This window comes from Phyllostomus hastatus, unplaced genomic scaffold (assembly GCF_019186645.2).
Source record: "Phyllostomus hastatus isolate PE091 unplaced genomic scaffold, TTU_PhHast_1.1 phas_contig_40, whole genome shotgun sequence".
NCBI lineage: Eukaryota > Metazoa > Chordata > Mammalia > Chiroptera > Phyllostomidae > Phyllostomus > Phyllostomus hastatus.
The window spans coordinates 1,414,746-1,432,418 of NW_025333872.1; the positions used below are offsets into that span (position 1 = coordinate 1,414,746).

A 17,673-nucleotide genomic window follows, 5' to 3' on the forward strand; every position below is an offset into this window, starting at 1 on the left:
GGGCCCTTTGGAGAGACCAGAGGTTCTCAAGTTCCAAAGCACATCAGTGTCACCTGGAGGGCTTGTTAAAACACAGATCACTGGGCCCTACCCCCAGAGTTTCTGATTCAGTGCATCTGGAGTGGGCCCAAGAATTTGCATTTCTAACAAGTTTCCAGGTGCTACTAGTCTGGAGACCACACACTTTCAGAACTAGCAAGCTGCACATATCAAGATCGCACGTGATGTGTATGATTGAGATGACACAGGTGCTTGGAGAGCACAGAGGAGGGGCCATTTTCTGTTTTCATGCTAAAGCAGCTGAAGAGACAACTAGGAAAGTCCCTTTGCACCTGAAAATTCCCCAGAAAATGTTTTAGCATTTAGACCTTGACTTTGTAAACATATTATGGTAAGAAGCAATTCATTGCCTATACCATTAACTCGATACTTGGCAAACACTACCTTTATTACTAATTATATCTATATAAGAAAACAGAAAGCCTGGGGTAGCAATAAATTCTGGGTTCTACTCTTGATCTGAACATGCTGTGGAAACTTCGTCAAATCACTTCCTGCCCCTGATATTTGGTTTTGGTCATCTATAAAACTAAAGAGATTAGATGAGAAGATCTTTAGGTTTCCCTACAGCTCAGTCTTTATGATTCTATGTATCTTGTTTTATTGGGATAAAAAGATCCTTAAGCAGAAACTAGGACCATGTCTTTTGCCTCTGTGTATCTCCCTGGTACTTAACACAGTACCTTAAAAATAGTAGCTCTTTAGCAAATGTTTATTGATCAATTGACTGAATTAGTCAATGCCAGTGAAAGACACAAGAGATTTTTGGCTCACTGCTTTAAAGACTATAACTTCCCCCCACCCTAAGGATAACCCTTACCAACGTGTCTAGCTACCAGAAGCTCTCATTTTCAGCAGCCATCCCTCTTTGCTACTACTCGCTTATGCCGTTAACTTACTTTTTTATTATTAACTTTATAGGGAGACATCAGTTTGTTGTTCTACTTATTTCTACATTCATTGGTTGTTTCTTGTATGTGCCCTGACTAGGGATCTAACCTGCATCAGTTGTGTATGGGGAGACACTCTAACCAAGGGAGCTACCCAGCCAGGTCATACTGTTAACTTCTAACATTGTTCCGATCCCCATTCATTTCTCTTGGGCACAATACTGAAGGAAATTATCTATGAACTCTATTGTCTTTCCATTCATTACCTTGCTTCCTGATTTTATTTAATCTGGCTTGTAGCCCTCTGTGCTCCAAGTGTGACCTCTAACATACAAAGAGCTACTCCATACATGCTTTATCTCTTAATCAGTGTATGTTTTATGAATTAGGGTTTGTGCCTGTCTCACTTGTGAACCTTGGGCAAGTTATTTACCTTCCTGGGTAGAATAATAATTAAGAGGATTAAAGAAAAAATATAAATATATGTGCCATATGAATATCTAGCATATAATATGTATTGCCATATTACATGGCATATAATGAGATTAGAATAGTACTTATCACATAGTAAATGCTCAATTAATATTGGATTTTTAAAAAATAGGGAATGTTTTATGAATTTGTGTATCATCCTTGTGCAGGGGCCATCCTGATTTTCTATGTATACTTCCAATTTTAGTGTATGTGGTGCCAAAACAAGCACAGATATTATTTCTATGTATTAGATTATACTTAGTTCTCTAAGCCTTTGGCTTAGCAACCTGGCAATCTTAATTTATAAAAGTGCTTTTCTGATAAAGGCAGAATTTTGCTCTGAAGTCTATATTGCATATTAAAAGAGCAAACAGCCATCTATTTTTCTGTTATAAGTGGCAGATGCAAAGATTAATACAGGGGACATTCACAGGATCTTAGACATATGTCTTCTTCCTTGGGTTTAATTCAATTCAATATTTCTTTAAAAAATTATTTTTTAGTACTTCCCAAAGGGAGCTGTGTAGTCTTAAAAAATTTACAATATACAGCCCTGGCTGGTGTAGCTCAGTGGATTGAGCACAGGCCTGTGAACCAAAGCATCGCCGGTTTGATTCCCAGTCAGGGCACATGCCTGGGTTATAGGCCAGGTCCCCAGTATGAGGTGTGCTAAAGGCAACCAACCACACATTGATGTTTCACTCCCTCTCTTTCTCCCTCCCTTCCCCATCTCTCTAAAATAAATAAATAAAATCTTTTTAAAAAAATTACAATATAGTCTCTGCACTTGAAGAGCTTATGATCTCATTTATGGAAAACACTCAGTTAATGCTTGCTGCTCTTAAAGATGCTGTCATGATGACAGTGAACACTTACATAACTAAAGAATGTGACTGTGTCAGATTACCAGTATAAGTAATTGTTGTGAGTTGAAAAACTATTGTCTGCAGTGATCAGGGAGAGCTGCAAGAAGTCCAAATAGCTTTGAGTTGGTGTGAAACGGTAGACTGAACTTGGGGATGCGTATGTAATTTGTATGTAATCTGTACTGTCTTCACAGCCCTGCACAAGAGGACTGGCTGTTTGCCAATAGAACTTTCATTCATAAGAGTGACTTCAGAGCTAACTCTGACGACTGCCAATGATACATTTGATTTTCATCCAGTGAGTGGGTGTCTCTTTAATGAAATAGCGTCCCTGAACACAGAAACAAGCTTAACTTACTTTTTATAAAGAGGATAACACAGTTCTCTAGTTGTCCAGAGTGAGCAAGACTGTACTTAGAAATTCAAAGATTCTTTGACAAAGTTATACATTAAAGGTCATAAAAAGTGGTTCCGTATTTGCTGTATGGTTGTTCTAGTTCTGGCTGTGGTGAGCTGTCAATGTTTGTTTTAGCAGCAGCAGCACCCACCCTAAAAGAAGAACTAAAACAGAGTTGGAAAGAGGAAGTATATGTTGAAAATATAAAGTTTTCCAAATTGTTGAGTGGATTTCACCCAATCATGTTAATGCATGTCTTCGTCATTTGGATCTTAAGCTACTATTCCTAAACCATAAGCTTCAAGAGATGGCTTGAATAGAGAACCTACCTATTTTTTTCTTCAATGAAAACTGAAATGAAATCTACAATCTTTTTCATCTCTTTCCTTCACCTTCTGTGTCATGACATCAGGAGGTCCCATTGATTTGTCTCTGGCTTTCCGATTTTGATTTATTTAAGGAAACATTTTTTCCCCTTGTTTTATTGAGAGGTAATTGACACACAACACTGATTAAGTTTAAGGTATATAACATAATGATTTGACTTACATATATTGTGAAAAGGTTGCCACATTAAGTTAACACCTACCATCTCATATAGATAGTAAAACATGTTTTGTAATGAGACCTCTTAGGATCTACATTCTTTTTTTTTTAATATGCCAATAAATTGCAAATTTTTTTTTTTAGATTTTATTTATTTTTTTAGAGAGGGAAGGGAGGGAGAAAGGGAGAGAAAGAAATATCAATGTGCGGTTGCTGGGGGCCATGGCCTGCAATCCAGGCATGTACCCTGACTGGGAATGGAACCTGCAACACTCTGGTTCGCAGCCCACACTCAATCCACTGAGCTATGCCAGCCAGGGCAGGATCTACATTCTTTTTTTTTTTTTTAACAGTATTATATCTTTTTAAAAATATTTTATTATTTTTAGAGAGGGAAAGGCAACCCATTTTGCAACCCATTTTTAGCACTTAGCCTTTATGTTCAATGAGATAGAGAGAGAGAGAGAAACATCAATGTGCGGTTGCTGGGGGTTATGGCCTGCAACCCAGGAATGTACCTTGGCTGGGAATCGAACCTGGGACACTTTGGTTCCCAGCTCACGCTCAATCCACTGAGCTACGCCAGCCAGGGTTAGGATCTACATTCTTAACAACTTTCAAATATACTACACAGCAGTGTTAGCTATAGTCACCATATTGTACATTACATCCCCAGTATTTACTTCTCTTGTAATTGGAAGTTTGTACCTCTTGACCACTTTCATCTAATTCCCCCTCCTCCTGTCTCTGGTAACCATAATTCTGATCTCTTCCTGATTTTGTTTTGTGTTTAGATTCCACATACAAGTGAGATCATACAATCTTTGTCTTTCTCTGACTTATTTCACTTAGCATAATGCTCTCAAGGTCCATCCGTGTTGCTGCAAATGGTAGGAATTCCTTCTTTTTTATGGCTTCATGAGAATCCATTTTCTATACATACCTCAAATTCTTTATCTAGACATCCATTGATGGACACTTAGGTTGTTTCCTTGTCTTGTTGTAGTTAAAGAAACTTTTATTCATTCATTTCCCATGTATTGGGGAATACAAAGACCATAACACAAAGCATCTTCAGCTTCAATTCCTGATTGAAGGAATCAGGAATTGATCCCCCCCCCCCCCTTCCCTCTTTCCTTTTTACCTATTCATCTCTTACTCATCCTTAAAGTCCAGGTTAAGTTCTACATCCTCCAAGGAATCTTCCCTAACTCCATCAGCCTTTTCTGAACACTGTCCTTGTGGATGATACTCTAAGTTAGAACCTAATTATAGAATGCCTTGTTAAATCACTTAAACTCATCTTGTGTCCCTTGGAAAGGCAGAATGTCAGGGTAGGTAGGAGACACCTCTGTCACTTAGCTATGTAGTCTTGGGCAAATTATCTCTGTTTATTTATCTGTAAACCAGGAAGATAGTAAAACTGCCTGAATCATAGTTTTTAGATAAGGATCCTTATAAAGTGCTTAGAAAAATGCCTAGTACATTTTTGATGCTCAATGTTGGCTGCTATCATAGTGTCTCTTTTGTCCCTTTCGCCCAACCCATTTTTTTTTATTTTTTATTTTTTTTAAGATTTTATTTATTTATTTTTAGAGAGGGAAGGGAGAGGGGGAGAGAGAGAGAGAGAGAGAGAGAGAGAAAGAGATCGAGATCAAGATCAATGTGCGGTTGCTGGGGGTTTTGGCCTGCAACCCAGACATGTACCCTGGCTGGGAATCGAACCTGGGACACTTTGGTTCCCAGCCCGCGCTCAATTCACTGAGCTACGCCAGCCAGGGCCCAACCCATTTTTAGCACTTAGCCTTTATGTTCAATGAAAGGATGGTTTCTGCCCTTACTACATTTGTAATTTAGTTGTAGAGGCTAAACAAATATAGAAAACTAAGACTGTGTACTATTAAATGAAAAATCAGGCACACAATAACACCACGGCTGGTGTGGCTCAGTGGATAGAATGCTAGCCTGTGAACCAAAAGATTGCAGATTTGATTCCTAGGCCTGGACTGTGGACCAGGTCCCTGGAGCAGGGGGTGGGGTGCATGAGAGGCAAGCACACACTGATATTTCTCATCCTCTCTTTTTCCCTCCCTTCCCCTCTCTCTAAAAATAAAAATAAATACATAAAATCTTTAACTACAACAAAATTTTAAAAAAATTTTTAAGTAGATATACAATAAACAAATATTTTTATTAGCATCCTTGTTAGTGCCTAACAAGATGTTCCACTTAATCATTTTTTCAAAGAGATTTTTAAAAAATATTTATTTATTTTTAGAGAGGGAATGGATCTGAGGCACAGATTTTCCTAGTCTTCTAATATGATATTTTATAACAATCTCCAGGCTTCCTTTAGCCTTAATACCTTCTAACCTATGCATTTTTGTTTTTACCTATCCACTAATACTCAGAAACTACAAAATCTTTGCATATAGTGATTATTGATTTTTGACTATTTTAATTCAAATTGTCAGCACTGAATATGTAAAATTCCAAAAATAAGTCTAGATTATTTTTATTTAAAAAATGAATTGGTAATGAATTTAAATATACTTTACTGGATAATAAAAATGCTTTCTCCATCTTTGCTGAGGAAACTGAAAGCTGACTGAAAGAGACTTATAAACTTGAAAAAAGAGTCACACGTTATCAAGGACAAGAACTGGTTCTGACTTGACTACATAGAGTCCCTGACTGTTCTGAAGCTGACACTGAAGATTTCCTAGCTGTTCACACCACGAGTACAACTCATAGTGGAAGGCTTTAGTCTGAAGTTAGACTGTTTCATGTCTTACAGTAGTGTATTTTCACATATATTCCACACATGAAATATATGTGAAATTTAACATTTTCTAAATAATCTTAAGTGTTGAGGTCATTGGAAATATTTTAAGGTCAGAAAGAAGTGTATTGCAGTTGGCTTTCTCCAAAATTTCCCCTTTTGATTTCACCAAAGAGACATTAAAATAAAAAATAATGAATTTTTTTCAAAACTAAACTTTAAAAATGCAGTAATTGTTTTTTTTTGTTTGTCTTTTGTTTTTGTTTTTTAAGGAGGGAATAAGAGATGCAGACCCAAATGATTTTCACCTGATGAACTGCAAATAGCTTATAGAGAAAGCTGTACAGCAGGTTCTGGGATAAGGTTGTTTGGTTCCACATTGTTTTGTTACAACTCTGAGATGCCCAAGAAACTTAACTCTTTTCGCCTGTGTAAAATTGGTTTTGTTATGCAGTCATTTTGCTGCAGTTCCATGACAATAAGTGAGGACTTTAAATTACAGACTTACTTATATAAAAGTATCAGCTAGACTCAGAGGTATGTTAAAAAAATAGTGTACAGGCACCCCTTTCAAATTCAATTCTAAATTTCTGTGACTAAAGAAATTGCTGAAGTTATGCCTTTGACAGTGGCTTGACTAAATCCATAGCAGGTAGAATATGGAAACCACCTAAGGATTCATTTGGCTGTTGCTCAAATTAACATTAACATTCTCCCCTTTCCAGAGAATTATCAGCATAACTGTGACCTTTATCTTTCCAAAAGCACTTGTCACTTAATAATTAGCATGATTTTTCTGATTCTTTGTTAGATTCTTTGAAACAGCACAAGTTGTACTTGCTTTTATTATTTAAACTACATTTTGATGAAACAAAATATCAAGTTCCCTACATTCAAAAAGTAAGTTTTAGCCCTGGCTGGCGTAGCTCAGTGGATTGAGCGTGGGCTGGGAACCAAAGTGTCGCAGGTTCAATTCCCAGCCAGGGTACATGCCTGAGTTGCAGGCCATAACCCCCAGCAACCGCACATTGATGTTTCTCTCTCTCTCTCTCTCTCTCTCTCTCTCTCTATCTATCTCCCTCCCTTCCCTCTCTAGAGATGGGCAAATAAAATCTTAAAAAAAAAAAAAAAGTAAGTTTTAACACAAAACATAGTTGAATGTTTAATAATTATCTTTATAAGTGGTTTTAAGTAAATAAAAGCTCTTTGCCAAGCAAGATCCATGTTTTGTAACTTCCAGCTGTGAAGCACCCATCATATAAAGCAAACATATATTAAATGTTAATTACTTTAGCGCTAATTAAATATTTAGGCCTACAAAGATCTAGAGAAAGTGAAAAAGGTTGAACTTGATTTAATGTATACAGCTATTTCAAATCAAGATGGTTAAAATTAAACTATTTATCCTGAATTTCACCTTTGGAATCTCCAAGGTGCAAGACCATTCTAAAATTCTTCCTGTTCATCATCATTGTCATAATCACCATCCGAATTATTGCCATATAGCTAATATTTATAAGTTTACTTTGTGCTAAGCTATGCACACAATTCTGCTTTACATGCAGAATTTTATTTGCTCCTTACAACAGCCCTATTGTAGGAGGGTGCAGCCAGAGGGTCCCCAAAAGAAGGATTTGTAATGGGGTTCAGAACTCAAGGTGTCCAGGAAATATTAGAAAGATATATGGGATGTCCTCACCCTCTACCCCAGGTGTGACTTGGGGGAAGGGACACATGGAGCAGGGCCATTGAGAGCTGTTTAGCATAGCAACTAACCTTTGCAGCTAACCTCTGGCCTGGTCATTTAACACATGTATAACCTTTAACTGGTTGCATGGATATGTTAAATAGCTGTGGCCCTGCTCTGAGCCAGGGGGATGGAAGGAACTTCCCCCCAAGATGTAACTGGGAGGCAACTCCCCCTAGTTACAGCACCTGCGTGAGATCTTGGAGATGATTGGCTCCACAACATGGGGCCACCCCTGCGCAGACTCTTGATGGAGCCCAGTAAACTTGGAAGGACATTTAAACCCAGACTTGGCAGCCATTGAAGAGAGAACCCTGCAGTTTTGGCTGGGTGGAGATTTCTGCAGCCATGGAAGGAGGGAGCCATGTAGCTGTGGCAATGGAGAGAGGATCACGCACTTTTGGCACAGGGGGACCACTCCCCTCCCCCGAGCAGCCATGAGAAGAACCACCACACGGCTTTAGCTGGAGATCCTGGTAACACAGCTGATGGTGCTGGGAACCAAGGGAGGCCTACCAACCAAGTACGGATTACTGGGAAGAACTGGGGGCTGCCTGAGCCATGGACTTGTATTTCTTTCCCTGAGATACGGTACCTCAGACTGGGCAAAGGGGGGAAGGAAGGACTGTGTATGTTTGTGGGTATTTTAAGGGACTTTGGGGTTTTAATGAGGACATTAAGTCATTACTCTTAAGGCTGTGTAACTTGAATAAATCCTTTCCTTTTTACCAATCTCTAACATGGAGAGCTATAATTCTCTGGCTTAGGGAAAGGCAAACCTAGTACAGGGGGACCCCAGGAGAAACAGGTGTCAATTTGATAGCATTGTGGGACCCTCTTCCCTGGTGGCCAATCAGGGAGGATCGTGGGAGACCACATGTGCAGTAGCTTTAAAGTAATGCAACTACTTGTACATGTGAAGTAAAGCCCACCAAAACTAGCCAGTAAGGATCTGCCCTTTAAGAATAGAGTCCCTCCAGCCCATGACCCATGAGGTCAATCTCTGCTTGGAGTTGGCCTGTTCCCATGTTCACTGGTATAAACTCTGGGTGTTTGGTTCAATTCTCTGTCCCGATCACTAAGAACCTGGTTACCTGTGCCCACCTGTGACACTATGAGGTAGGTGCCATTATTATCTCCATTCAGTCTAATAATACACAGGTGGCAAACACAAGGCCCGCGGGCTGAATCTGACCCTCCACCTTGTTTTCAGGCCCAGCACCTTGTTTCTACCCGGTGGCAGCAACGAACTCTCACTTAACTGTTAAGAAGTAGTTACATTTATACAGTCCTAAAATTACATTTGACCCTTTGAAGGCAACCATGAGGCTGATGTGTCCCCTGGTGAAAATGAGTTTGACACCCCACGCTTAGAAAGGTTAATAACCTGATGAATATCACATAACTTGTAGGTGCTAGATCCCAGATTTGAAAGTAGACTAACTTAGTTTAAAGTCTTTGCTTCTAACCTTTATTTTGCCTAGGCCCACTCAGTTAACTTAAACAATATAAATTGACTTTATTTTATTTTTAAAAATATTTTTTTTATTTATTTTTAGAGAGAGGAAGGGAGAGAGAAGAGAGGTAGAGAAACATCAATATGTGGTTGCCTCTCACACGCCTCCCCCACTGGGGACCTAGCCTCAACCCAGGCATGTGCCCTGACTGGGAATTGAACCAATGACCCTTTGGTTCACAGGCCAGAGCTCAGTCTGCTGAGCCACACCAGTCAGGGCTAAATTGACTTTAATCATGACCTTTTTGTTGGGACATATTTTGGTCTACCTCTTCATCATCAAATGTTAATGTACCTTATATGTTCAAGTAATAGGAAGACAAGATATACTTAAAAATTTAATTAACACAGTTAAAAAAACAAAACCCAAATATTACATTATTGTGATGGAGTGGACAGTAGATGAATGCTTGGAGTTTGTTTAGCAATCTGGGTGGAACTACAATTGTTTCCGGTTGTAAAGGCTTTAAATAAAAGTGAAGAGGTGGGGGCCTTCTCAGAACAGGTTGACTCCTCCTGTAAAAGTGGGAAGTTGGGAAAGTGCTAGGCGAATGCAAACTAGTGGGAAGGTTCTACTCGGGCTTGAGAAAGGAAAGGGAGGGTAGAGGAGGTGGGGGTCACACACATTTACACTTGATGTCTTATTACCACCGGCAGTTTTAGACCCTCATAAGAGGAAATCTTTGAATCCTCCGGAGTTGAATTTAGGTCATTTAATCTCTTCCTCCTTTCGCTGTTGTACAACCCAGGGTAATGCCACTTATGTTTCATTTTCCTCTCCGTAAAAAGGGAATGATTCTTGTTCTGTTGGTTTCTCCTAGTCATCAAAAATGGACCCACTGGCCCTGGCTGGGTAGCTCAGTTGGTTAGAGCATCGTCCCAATACACTAAGGTTGTGGGTTCAGTCCCTGGCCAGGACACACAGAAGAGTCAACCAATGAATGCATAAATAAGTGGAACAACAAATTGTTTCTCTTTATCCTTTCCTCACTGTCTAAAATCAATCAATCAATTACAAAAATTTTTTAAATGAATGAGTTAGGCCACAGTACACAAACAAAAGGAAAATATGTTAAATTTTATAAGATAAATTTTACAAGTTGTAAAATATCTGGGCATCTTTACAAAGTGATCGCTGTAGAAAACTTAATGAAATATTTACATTATGACTTGAAGGTATACTGATCTCAAATCTACTTATTTTTCTAAGTTTCAGGAACTTGAAAAAAAATAAGATAGGGTTGGCTTTAATTAGGCCATTAACAATTCAATTTATGGATTACATAGAATTTTAATTTACTAATTTCACACGTCGTTATCAACTCTACATGAAGTTTAAAAGAACAAAGGATGAAAGTAGAATGGCTGGTTTTCCATGTTCTTTCCCTGGGGCGCAGGGAGAGGGGGGACTTCCTTTGAGAGGAGACAGGGACAGCCAATAATTGCTAGCATTGCCCGGCTGGTAACAACATGATGAAAAGGTAAATATAACGTGAAAACTGATTAAATCAAGCGCAGCCTCGCCCCCGCCCCCTCCGCGTCTTAGATGAGGAATTTTCTCGTCTTCCGCCCTCACCCAAGGGGCTGAGACAACAGCTGGCATCACAATACTAAATTTGTTTCGTGATTTCCTCTTTACCGGGTACTGTGACATATCCCTTCTTAGGAATCAGGATTCCTTTCAGCACTTTTAAAATAAAAATCTTGAGAATCTGGGGGCTGATGTTTCTCACTGGCTGTGACATTCGCGATCTGGACCCCTCCGCCCAGTAAGTGGAGTTCTCCCCCAGTTTTATTCCAGGCCTGTGCCACCTCCACTCCCTCCACGAAAATGCCGTGACTCATGTCTTTCAGATCCTTCTCCCCCCACGCGCCCCCAACACACCAACCCGCGAGGACCTAACCCGAGCCCAGAGACACGTCAACCCGCCCAGGCCGACTTGGAGGTCTTGGGTATGAGTCACACAGAAAGACCACCCTCGTCGGCATCCCCACACACATAGTCCCTCACACCCCTACGCGCCGGCCGCCGGGCCTCTCCGCCCGACACAGCAACGCCCGTTGTCTCTGCGCAACTTGTTATGCTGCAGCTCGAGCCCTTGACCCAAAAACCTCCGAGAAAGAGCCGCAGAGCCGTCCTCCGGCGGCCTTTGAAAGCTTTGTTATTGTTTGGGTTTGAATCGATATGCCCCTCCCCATCCTTCCTCCCTGGCAGTTCAACACCCAACTCCCGCCTCCCCTCACGCCCCCGCCCCTCCCCCTCCATTTTGGCGCCTTTTCCTTCCCGCCACGTCGTGGCGGCGTAGAAACCATTCTGACTAGAAGAACTGGGCGGGGCGTGCCGTGTTATGCAGATCTTCTGCTTCTGGTTGGCTAGGGATGCGCTGGCGGGGCCGGGCCGGGCGCGGCAACTGAGCGTGCGGGGTGGGGAGCAGGGGGAGTCTCCCTGGCTTGCTACTTCCCTACCCCCTCTCCTCCCTCTGGCAGCCTCGCAGCCGGGCTCCCCGCCTAGGCCTCCTGGAGAGGCCCCGCCCCATCCCCGCCCGCCAGCACGGCCCCCACCCCCTCAGCAGGCGCGCTCCGCCCCTTTACTCCTGGCGGCTGGGCGAACCCGGCGTCTGCTGCAGCGGCGGCGGCGGTAGTGGAGGAGAAGGCCCGAGAGGACTTGGCGTCAGCGACAGCGGCGGTGGTGGTGGGACCAGCAGCAGCAGCAGCTACAAGTCCCCTCTGCCACAGCCCTGCCACACGAGTCCCACGAGCCGCCCACCCCGTCGCCCTGGGCTCTGCTTGACCTCGCTGGTGGGTCCACTAGTCGCCAACCCCGGCAGCGCCCCCAGTTGTCCTCCGACTCGCCTTCGGCCTTCCGCGCCTGCCGCAGTCACAGCCGCATCGCCAGCCGCAGCCTCAGCCCCAGCTGTAGGCACAGCCCAAGGCACTGTCCCAGCTCCCACTGCAGCGCCTCCGGACACATAACCCCACGCCGACACCCTGGAGGTTGGGATGCTCTTGTCCAAAATCAACTCGCTTGCTCACCTGCGCGCCGCACCCTGCAACGACCTGCACACCACCAAACTGGCGCCCGGTGAGTGCCCCCCTAACTCAGGGATGGGGGGTGAGGCTGGACTCCAGGGTGGGAACTGGGGGTTTGCGGGCCGGCACTAAGTCCCCTCTATCTCCCCCCCTTTCCTAGGCAAAGAGAAGGAGCCCCTTGAGTCGCAGTACCAGGTGGGCCCGCTGCTGGGCAGCGGCGGGTTCGGCTCCGTCTACTCAGGCATCCGGGTCGCCGACAACTTGCCGGTGAGCGGGCGCCCCGCAGTGGGGAGGGCAAGCCGGGCGGGGGAAGGGGGGCGCACGCTGTGTTTTGGCCCCAGCGAGGGGATCTAACATAGGCTATCCTGGGGTGATTTCCAGGTGGCCATCAAGCACGTGGAGAAGGACCGGATTTCCGACTGGGGAGAGCTGGTGAGTGCCCTGGAGGGAGCGACCCCCAGAATGGGTGGGGTGAGGGGCGCTTTCCGACTCCCGCCCTAATGCAGCCTCCTGGTCCCCACAGCCCAATGGAACCCGAGTGCCCATGGAAGTGGTCCTGCTGAAGAAGGTGAGCTCGGGCTTCTCCGGCGTCATTAGGCTCCTGGACTGGTTTGAGAGGCCCGACAGTTTCGTCCTGATCCTGGAGAGGCCGGAGCCGGTACAGGACCTCTTCGACTTTATCACGGAGAGAGGGGCCCTGCAGGAGGAGCTGGCCCGCAGCTTCTTCTGGCAGGTGCTGGAGGCCGTGCGGCACTGCCACAACTGCGGAGTGCTCCACCGCGATATCAAGGACGAGAATATCCTCATCGACCTCAATCGCGGAGAGCTGAAGCTCATCGACTTCGGGTCGGGGGCGCTGCTCAAGGACACCGTTTACACGGACTTTGATGGTGAGCCAGGTTTGGGGGGGAGCTGCCCGAGAGGGAGCTGCCCAGGTGACTCGGCCTAGCCTGGAGGCCTCGGGCCAGTTTCCCTCTACGGCCCTTTGTAAAGGTCATCGGGCCTCCTGGCTCCATGATTGCAGGGGTGGGGCGAAGAGAGCTTCCCAGCATAGTAAAGCCGGGGATTTCAAGCCAGCTGAACCTGTAATGTTTCTGGCATGATATTATTATTTTTTTTAAGTGGAATTCAGTGGGTTCCAAGCTTTGCCGATGAATAAGAGGTTGTGGGCAACCGGCCGTAGCCCAGATTTCTGAAGTCTGACCCAGTTTCCCCGCCAGTGAAAGGATGGGCGGAGGAAGAGGGAGGAGAGAGCGGGAGAGATGAAAATTGATGCCAGTTCTGTAATTTTTGTTTTGATTTATAAGAGTTTAGTTTTCTGTAAGGTAGTTTTTTTAGAGCTGCAGTTTTTCCTCCCCTTTGATCTAGGGACGGATGAGGAATAGAAACAGTAGTTTCACTAAATAATTCATTTTGTTGTTCCTGTTGTTGTGTCGTTCCCCCCCCCCGGCGTCGTGCGGTGAGGGATTCGAGATTGAATGTTGTGAAATAAGATCTCTTGCTGGTTTGAAAATTAGTTGGGTGTCTCCGAAGAGAGGATCAAAACCTATTTAGGGAGGGGCTTGAACAGAAAAGATGGAATGGAGAGAGAGCCTAAGATCAAAGCAAAGTAGGGTGGGTCATCATCTGAGCAGCTTAACCTAACTAACGACAGCCTTTCAAAACTTGTGACGGGGTCTTGTGGTTTGTGTTTATTTGCCCTTGGAGGACGCTGGGGTTGGGCTGCATTTTTTTTTTTTTTTTTTTTCTTTTTCCTTTTTGTATTTAACAGTTAATGGCTGGCCGGATCCTCCCAATGTTTTTTCTTTAGAGTCTTTGCTGCCCCCTGGTGAGCAGTAGAGGGATGGCCCATACTTTTTTTTTTTACAACCCAAAGTTTGTAAACAGGAATCACGTGGTCTGAAACCCGCTCGGCAGCTCTGTCTACCTTTCCAGTGTGGGGAGGAAAGGGTATGGGTGTGTGCTCCTGCACTCTGGAGGCGGGTAGGAAGGCCTCACAGAGGGCACCCTGACTTAAGACATAGTGCCAGTGTGTCCTCACCTTTATCATATCTGAGATAAGAATCTCACCCTTAACTCCTGGCCAACCTTTAATGTAGTTTGTTAGTCTGTGGGATATCTCCCTTGATTATACATTCATTCATTCCTTCATCCCATTGTGGGTGGTCCTGCCACATACAGGCTTCAGGCTTTGGGTCTGCGGCCAGCCCTGTTTGTTTCTTGGAGCAGTTTGTCAAGAATTTCTTAGTCTATGGTCTAGGCTGGTAGAGAGGTGGGTAATGCTTTGGATTGGAGAGGTGCCATAAGCTGCTTGTCCACTCCTTTTAGCTTAGCAGGGGAAATGGAGTTCACCCAGCTCGTGAGAGAAGGGGGGAGGTGCCTTTTTTAAAAAAGAGTTATTCAGTTGCTGGGTGCTTTATTTTTGCTAAAAGCAATGTTTTCCCTTCCTATTCCCCCGGCTCACAGGGACCCGAGTGTATAGTCCTCCAGAGTGGATCCGCTACCATCGCTACCACGGCAGGTCTGCGGCTGTCTGGTCTCTGGGGATCCTGCTGTACGATATGGTCTGTGGAGATATTCCTTTTGAGCATGATGAGGAGATCATCAGGGGCCAAGTTTTCTTCAGACAGAGGGTCTCATCAGGTAACTTCTGGGAAGCCCTTTGTTGGGGAGAAGCAAGGCTGTGAAGGGATGGTCTCTGAATACTGGAGAGCTTCGCTTCAGGAGATGCCAGCCAACCTGTGGCTTAGCAGAATCCTAGGCCAGTGGTTCACCCTTGAGAGCTGACTCCCAGGAAGCAGAATGGTTTGCATTTGAGAATTCCTTGGGAGGTCAGGAAGAGCAAGCGTGAGAATTTTAAGAAAAGACTGTATAGTTTCACTGATAGGTTTTTTTAAAGTACCAACAGAATCATTCCTGATTCCCTCAGTACCTAGCTGTTTTGCCAGGGAGTAAAAAGTTGAGAGCTCTTTGAGCTTTTTTCTTAAGGCAGGTTCTGAATTTGCTGTTCCAGTGACCTCATTGTGGGTGGTGTTCATATTTGTAAGCTGGCAGATGAATTGAATCACCTCATGCTCACTGATGCCGCATCAAAATCTCTTGTCATCATTCTTCCTATTTCTGGTTGAGTGGGTGTTGTGGGAAAGGCCCTAGCTATTGAAGTTTGAAAACCACAGGTTTAAGAGGGGAGCTGTTTTTCAGCTGAAAGCAGACTGGGGGATCCAGATGTTAATACATTCCCATTAAAGAATATGAATTCTAGAAAGTGTGTGGTCTCTGGACCCCAGACGTGTGAGCCCCTGGTTAGCAAATTGGGAAGGGCTTTGTATTACAAAAACAAGTTGAGTCATTCATAACCTTTCTTGTTTTCTGCAGAGTGTCAACATCTTATTAGATGGTGCTTGTCTCTGAGACCATCCGATCGGCCTTCCTTCGAAGAAATCCAGAATCATCCATGGATGCAAGATGTCCTCCTGCCCCAGGAAACTGCTGAGATCCATCTCCACAGCCTGTCGCCAGGGCCCAGCAAATAGCAGCTTTTCCAGCAGGTCGTCCCCTCCTGCCAGACCCTCCAGGGAGGGGACACTTCTGTACCAGTGACACTGTTCACCAAGCAGATCAGTGCTTGATACAGGAACATTTACAACTCATTCCAGACCCCAGGCCCCTGGAGGATGCCTCCAGCAGGGGGAAGAATCTCCTCTCCTGGCGTCCTAGGCCTCAATTCCTCGTAGATGCTCTCTCCTCCTAGGTGTCCAGCCAGCACTAGCACTGCTGGGCTCTACAGAGTCCCGGGGGGGTGGGTGGGAGTGGGTCAGAACCCTGCCATGGAACTCTTCCCTTCATCACGAGTTCTGCTGAATGCCGTAATGGGTGGGGTTGGGGGGAAATGGGTTGGGGTGGGATAGGACTAGCACCATTTTAAGTCCCTGTCACCTCTTCCGACTCTTCTGAGTGCCTTCTGTGGGGACTCCGGCTGTGCTGGGAGAAATACTTGAACTTGCCTCTTTTACCTGCTGCTTCTCCAAAAATCTGCCTGGGTTTGGTTCCCTATTTTTCTCTTCCCCTCCCCCATCCTTCATATGAAAGGTGCCATGGAAGAGGCTACAGGGCCAAACGCTGAGCCACCTGCCCTTTTCTGGTCTTCCTGTTTGGTTTTTACTTAACTGTTTCAAAGCCAAGACCTCACACAGAAAATGCACAAACAATGCAAATCAACAGAAAAACTGTAAATGTGTGTACAGTTGGCATGGTAGTGTACAAAAGGATTGTAGTTGATCTAATTTTTTAAAATTTTGCCTTTAAGTTATTTTTACCTGTCTCCCCTCCCTGCCCCCCCCAAAGATGAGCATTCTAACCTGGAGGTCAACGTTAATGTATTTATTTATTTATTTATTTGGTTCCCTTCCAGCTCCAAGCTTCCACAGCTGCCACCATAGTTTTCTTTCCTCCTTTTCCTCCTCTGACTTGGGGACCTTTGGGGGGGTAGGGGCTACAACATTTGCTCTGTTCTTAGGGTGATGGGACTCAGGCAGGCGGGACAGCTGCTGCAGCAGCTCCCTGCTGCTTTGGGGCCCCTCCCGCCTGCTTACCCGAGTGGGGTGGGTTCCGTGGGTGATGGGGGGCGTGGCTGACTAGTGTATATAGGATAGATATATGAAAACCAGTTCTGGGTGGTGTGCCTTCCGGATCCTCTCTGGGGCTGTGTTTCGAGCAGCATGTAGCCTGCTGGTTTTATCTGAGTGAAATACTGTACAGGGGAATAAAGAAATCTTATTTTTTTTTATACTTGGCGTTTTTTGAATAAAAACCTTTTATCTTAACTTGCAGCTTGTAAGTGTTGTTCGTGCAGAGACACGCATTTATTGCCCACTTGATAGGTGCCAAAATCCTATCCTAGGAGGCAAAAGGGAACTTAAAGCCTGAAGCTGTTTCCTTCAAAGGGACTGCTGGGATAATCATTTTTCTGAAATGAATGTGTGGCCAAAGGTTGGGGAGGTCATCTTACACGGACAAGATTTGGCCTGAGGGCCCCAGTGAAACCCCAGTCTGTTCCTAATGGAAATTCTAGAGCTTCACTAATGTGACACGTGTGGCTATTCCCCAGTTGTGCCAGGCACGTTCCATGACAGCTACTTGTGACCAGTGGCTGTGAAAATACATCGTTGCAGAAAGTTCTGTTGAACAGGGCTGAGAGGTCAAACAGTCCTATCCACAGTTGCTTTTTCAATTGTCTGACCACTAAAACTTGAAGCATGTACCCTTGTACTTACTGCATTTACTGGAGAAACTATATATTCGTGTTTGCTCTTAGTTGACGGAATACGTTTCCTTCATATTTATTTTTTACTTTTGTAAAATTTTT

General features: G+C 44.3%; 1 protein-coding gene and 1 non-coding gene across 2 annotated transcripts; one reads left to right on the top strand and one right to left on the bottom strand.

Annotated features, from left to right (window-relative positions):
* Nucleotides 1–1,546: 1,546 nt before the first annotated feature.
* Nucleotides 1,547–1,653, bottom strand: LOC123822376. The gene has a single exon (XR_006786328.1). It is a non-coding gene; the product is annotated as a U6 spliceosomal RNA (small nuclear RNA).
* Nucleotides 1,654–11,927: 10,274 nt separating this feature from the next.
* Nucleotides 11,928–17,131, top strand: PIM1 (Pim-1 proto-oncogene, serine/threonine kinase). The gene is made up of 6 exons (XM_045844031.1): nt 11,928–12,360; nt 12,469–12,575; nt 12,690–12,740; nt 12,832–13,198; nt 14,775–14,951; nt 15,684–17,131. The coding sequence occupies exons 1-6, from the start codon at nt 12,279–12,281 to the stop codon at nt 15,839–15,841; spliced, it is 942 nt and encodes a 313-aa protein (XP_045699987.1). The 5' UTR covers nt 11,928–12,278; the 3' UTR covers nt 15,842–17,131.
* Nucleotides 17,132–17,673: the final 542 nt, after the last annotated feature.

Bases quoted from the DNA above. Each gene is read 5' to 3' on its own strand.
- PIM1 (XM_045844031.1), top strand. From the start codon at position 12,279: ATGCTCTTGTCCAAAATCAACTCGCTTGCTCACCTGCGCGCCGCACCC. The intron at 12,576-12,689 runs GTGAGCGGGCGC...GGTGATTTCCAG, and splicing joins GGGTCGCCGACAACTTGCCG to GTGGCCATCAAGCACGTGGA. The intron at 14,952-15,683 runs GTAACTTCTGGG...TGTTTTCTGCAG, and splicing joins CAGACAGAGGGTCTCATCAG to AGTGTCAACATCTTATTAGA.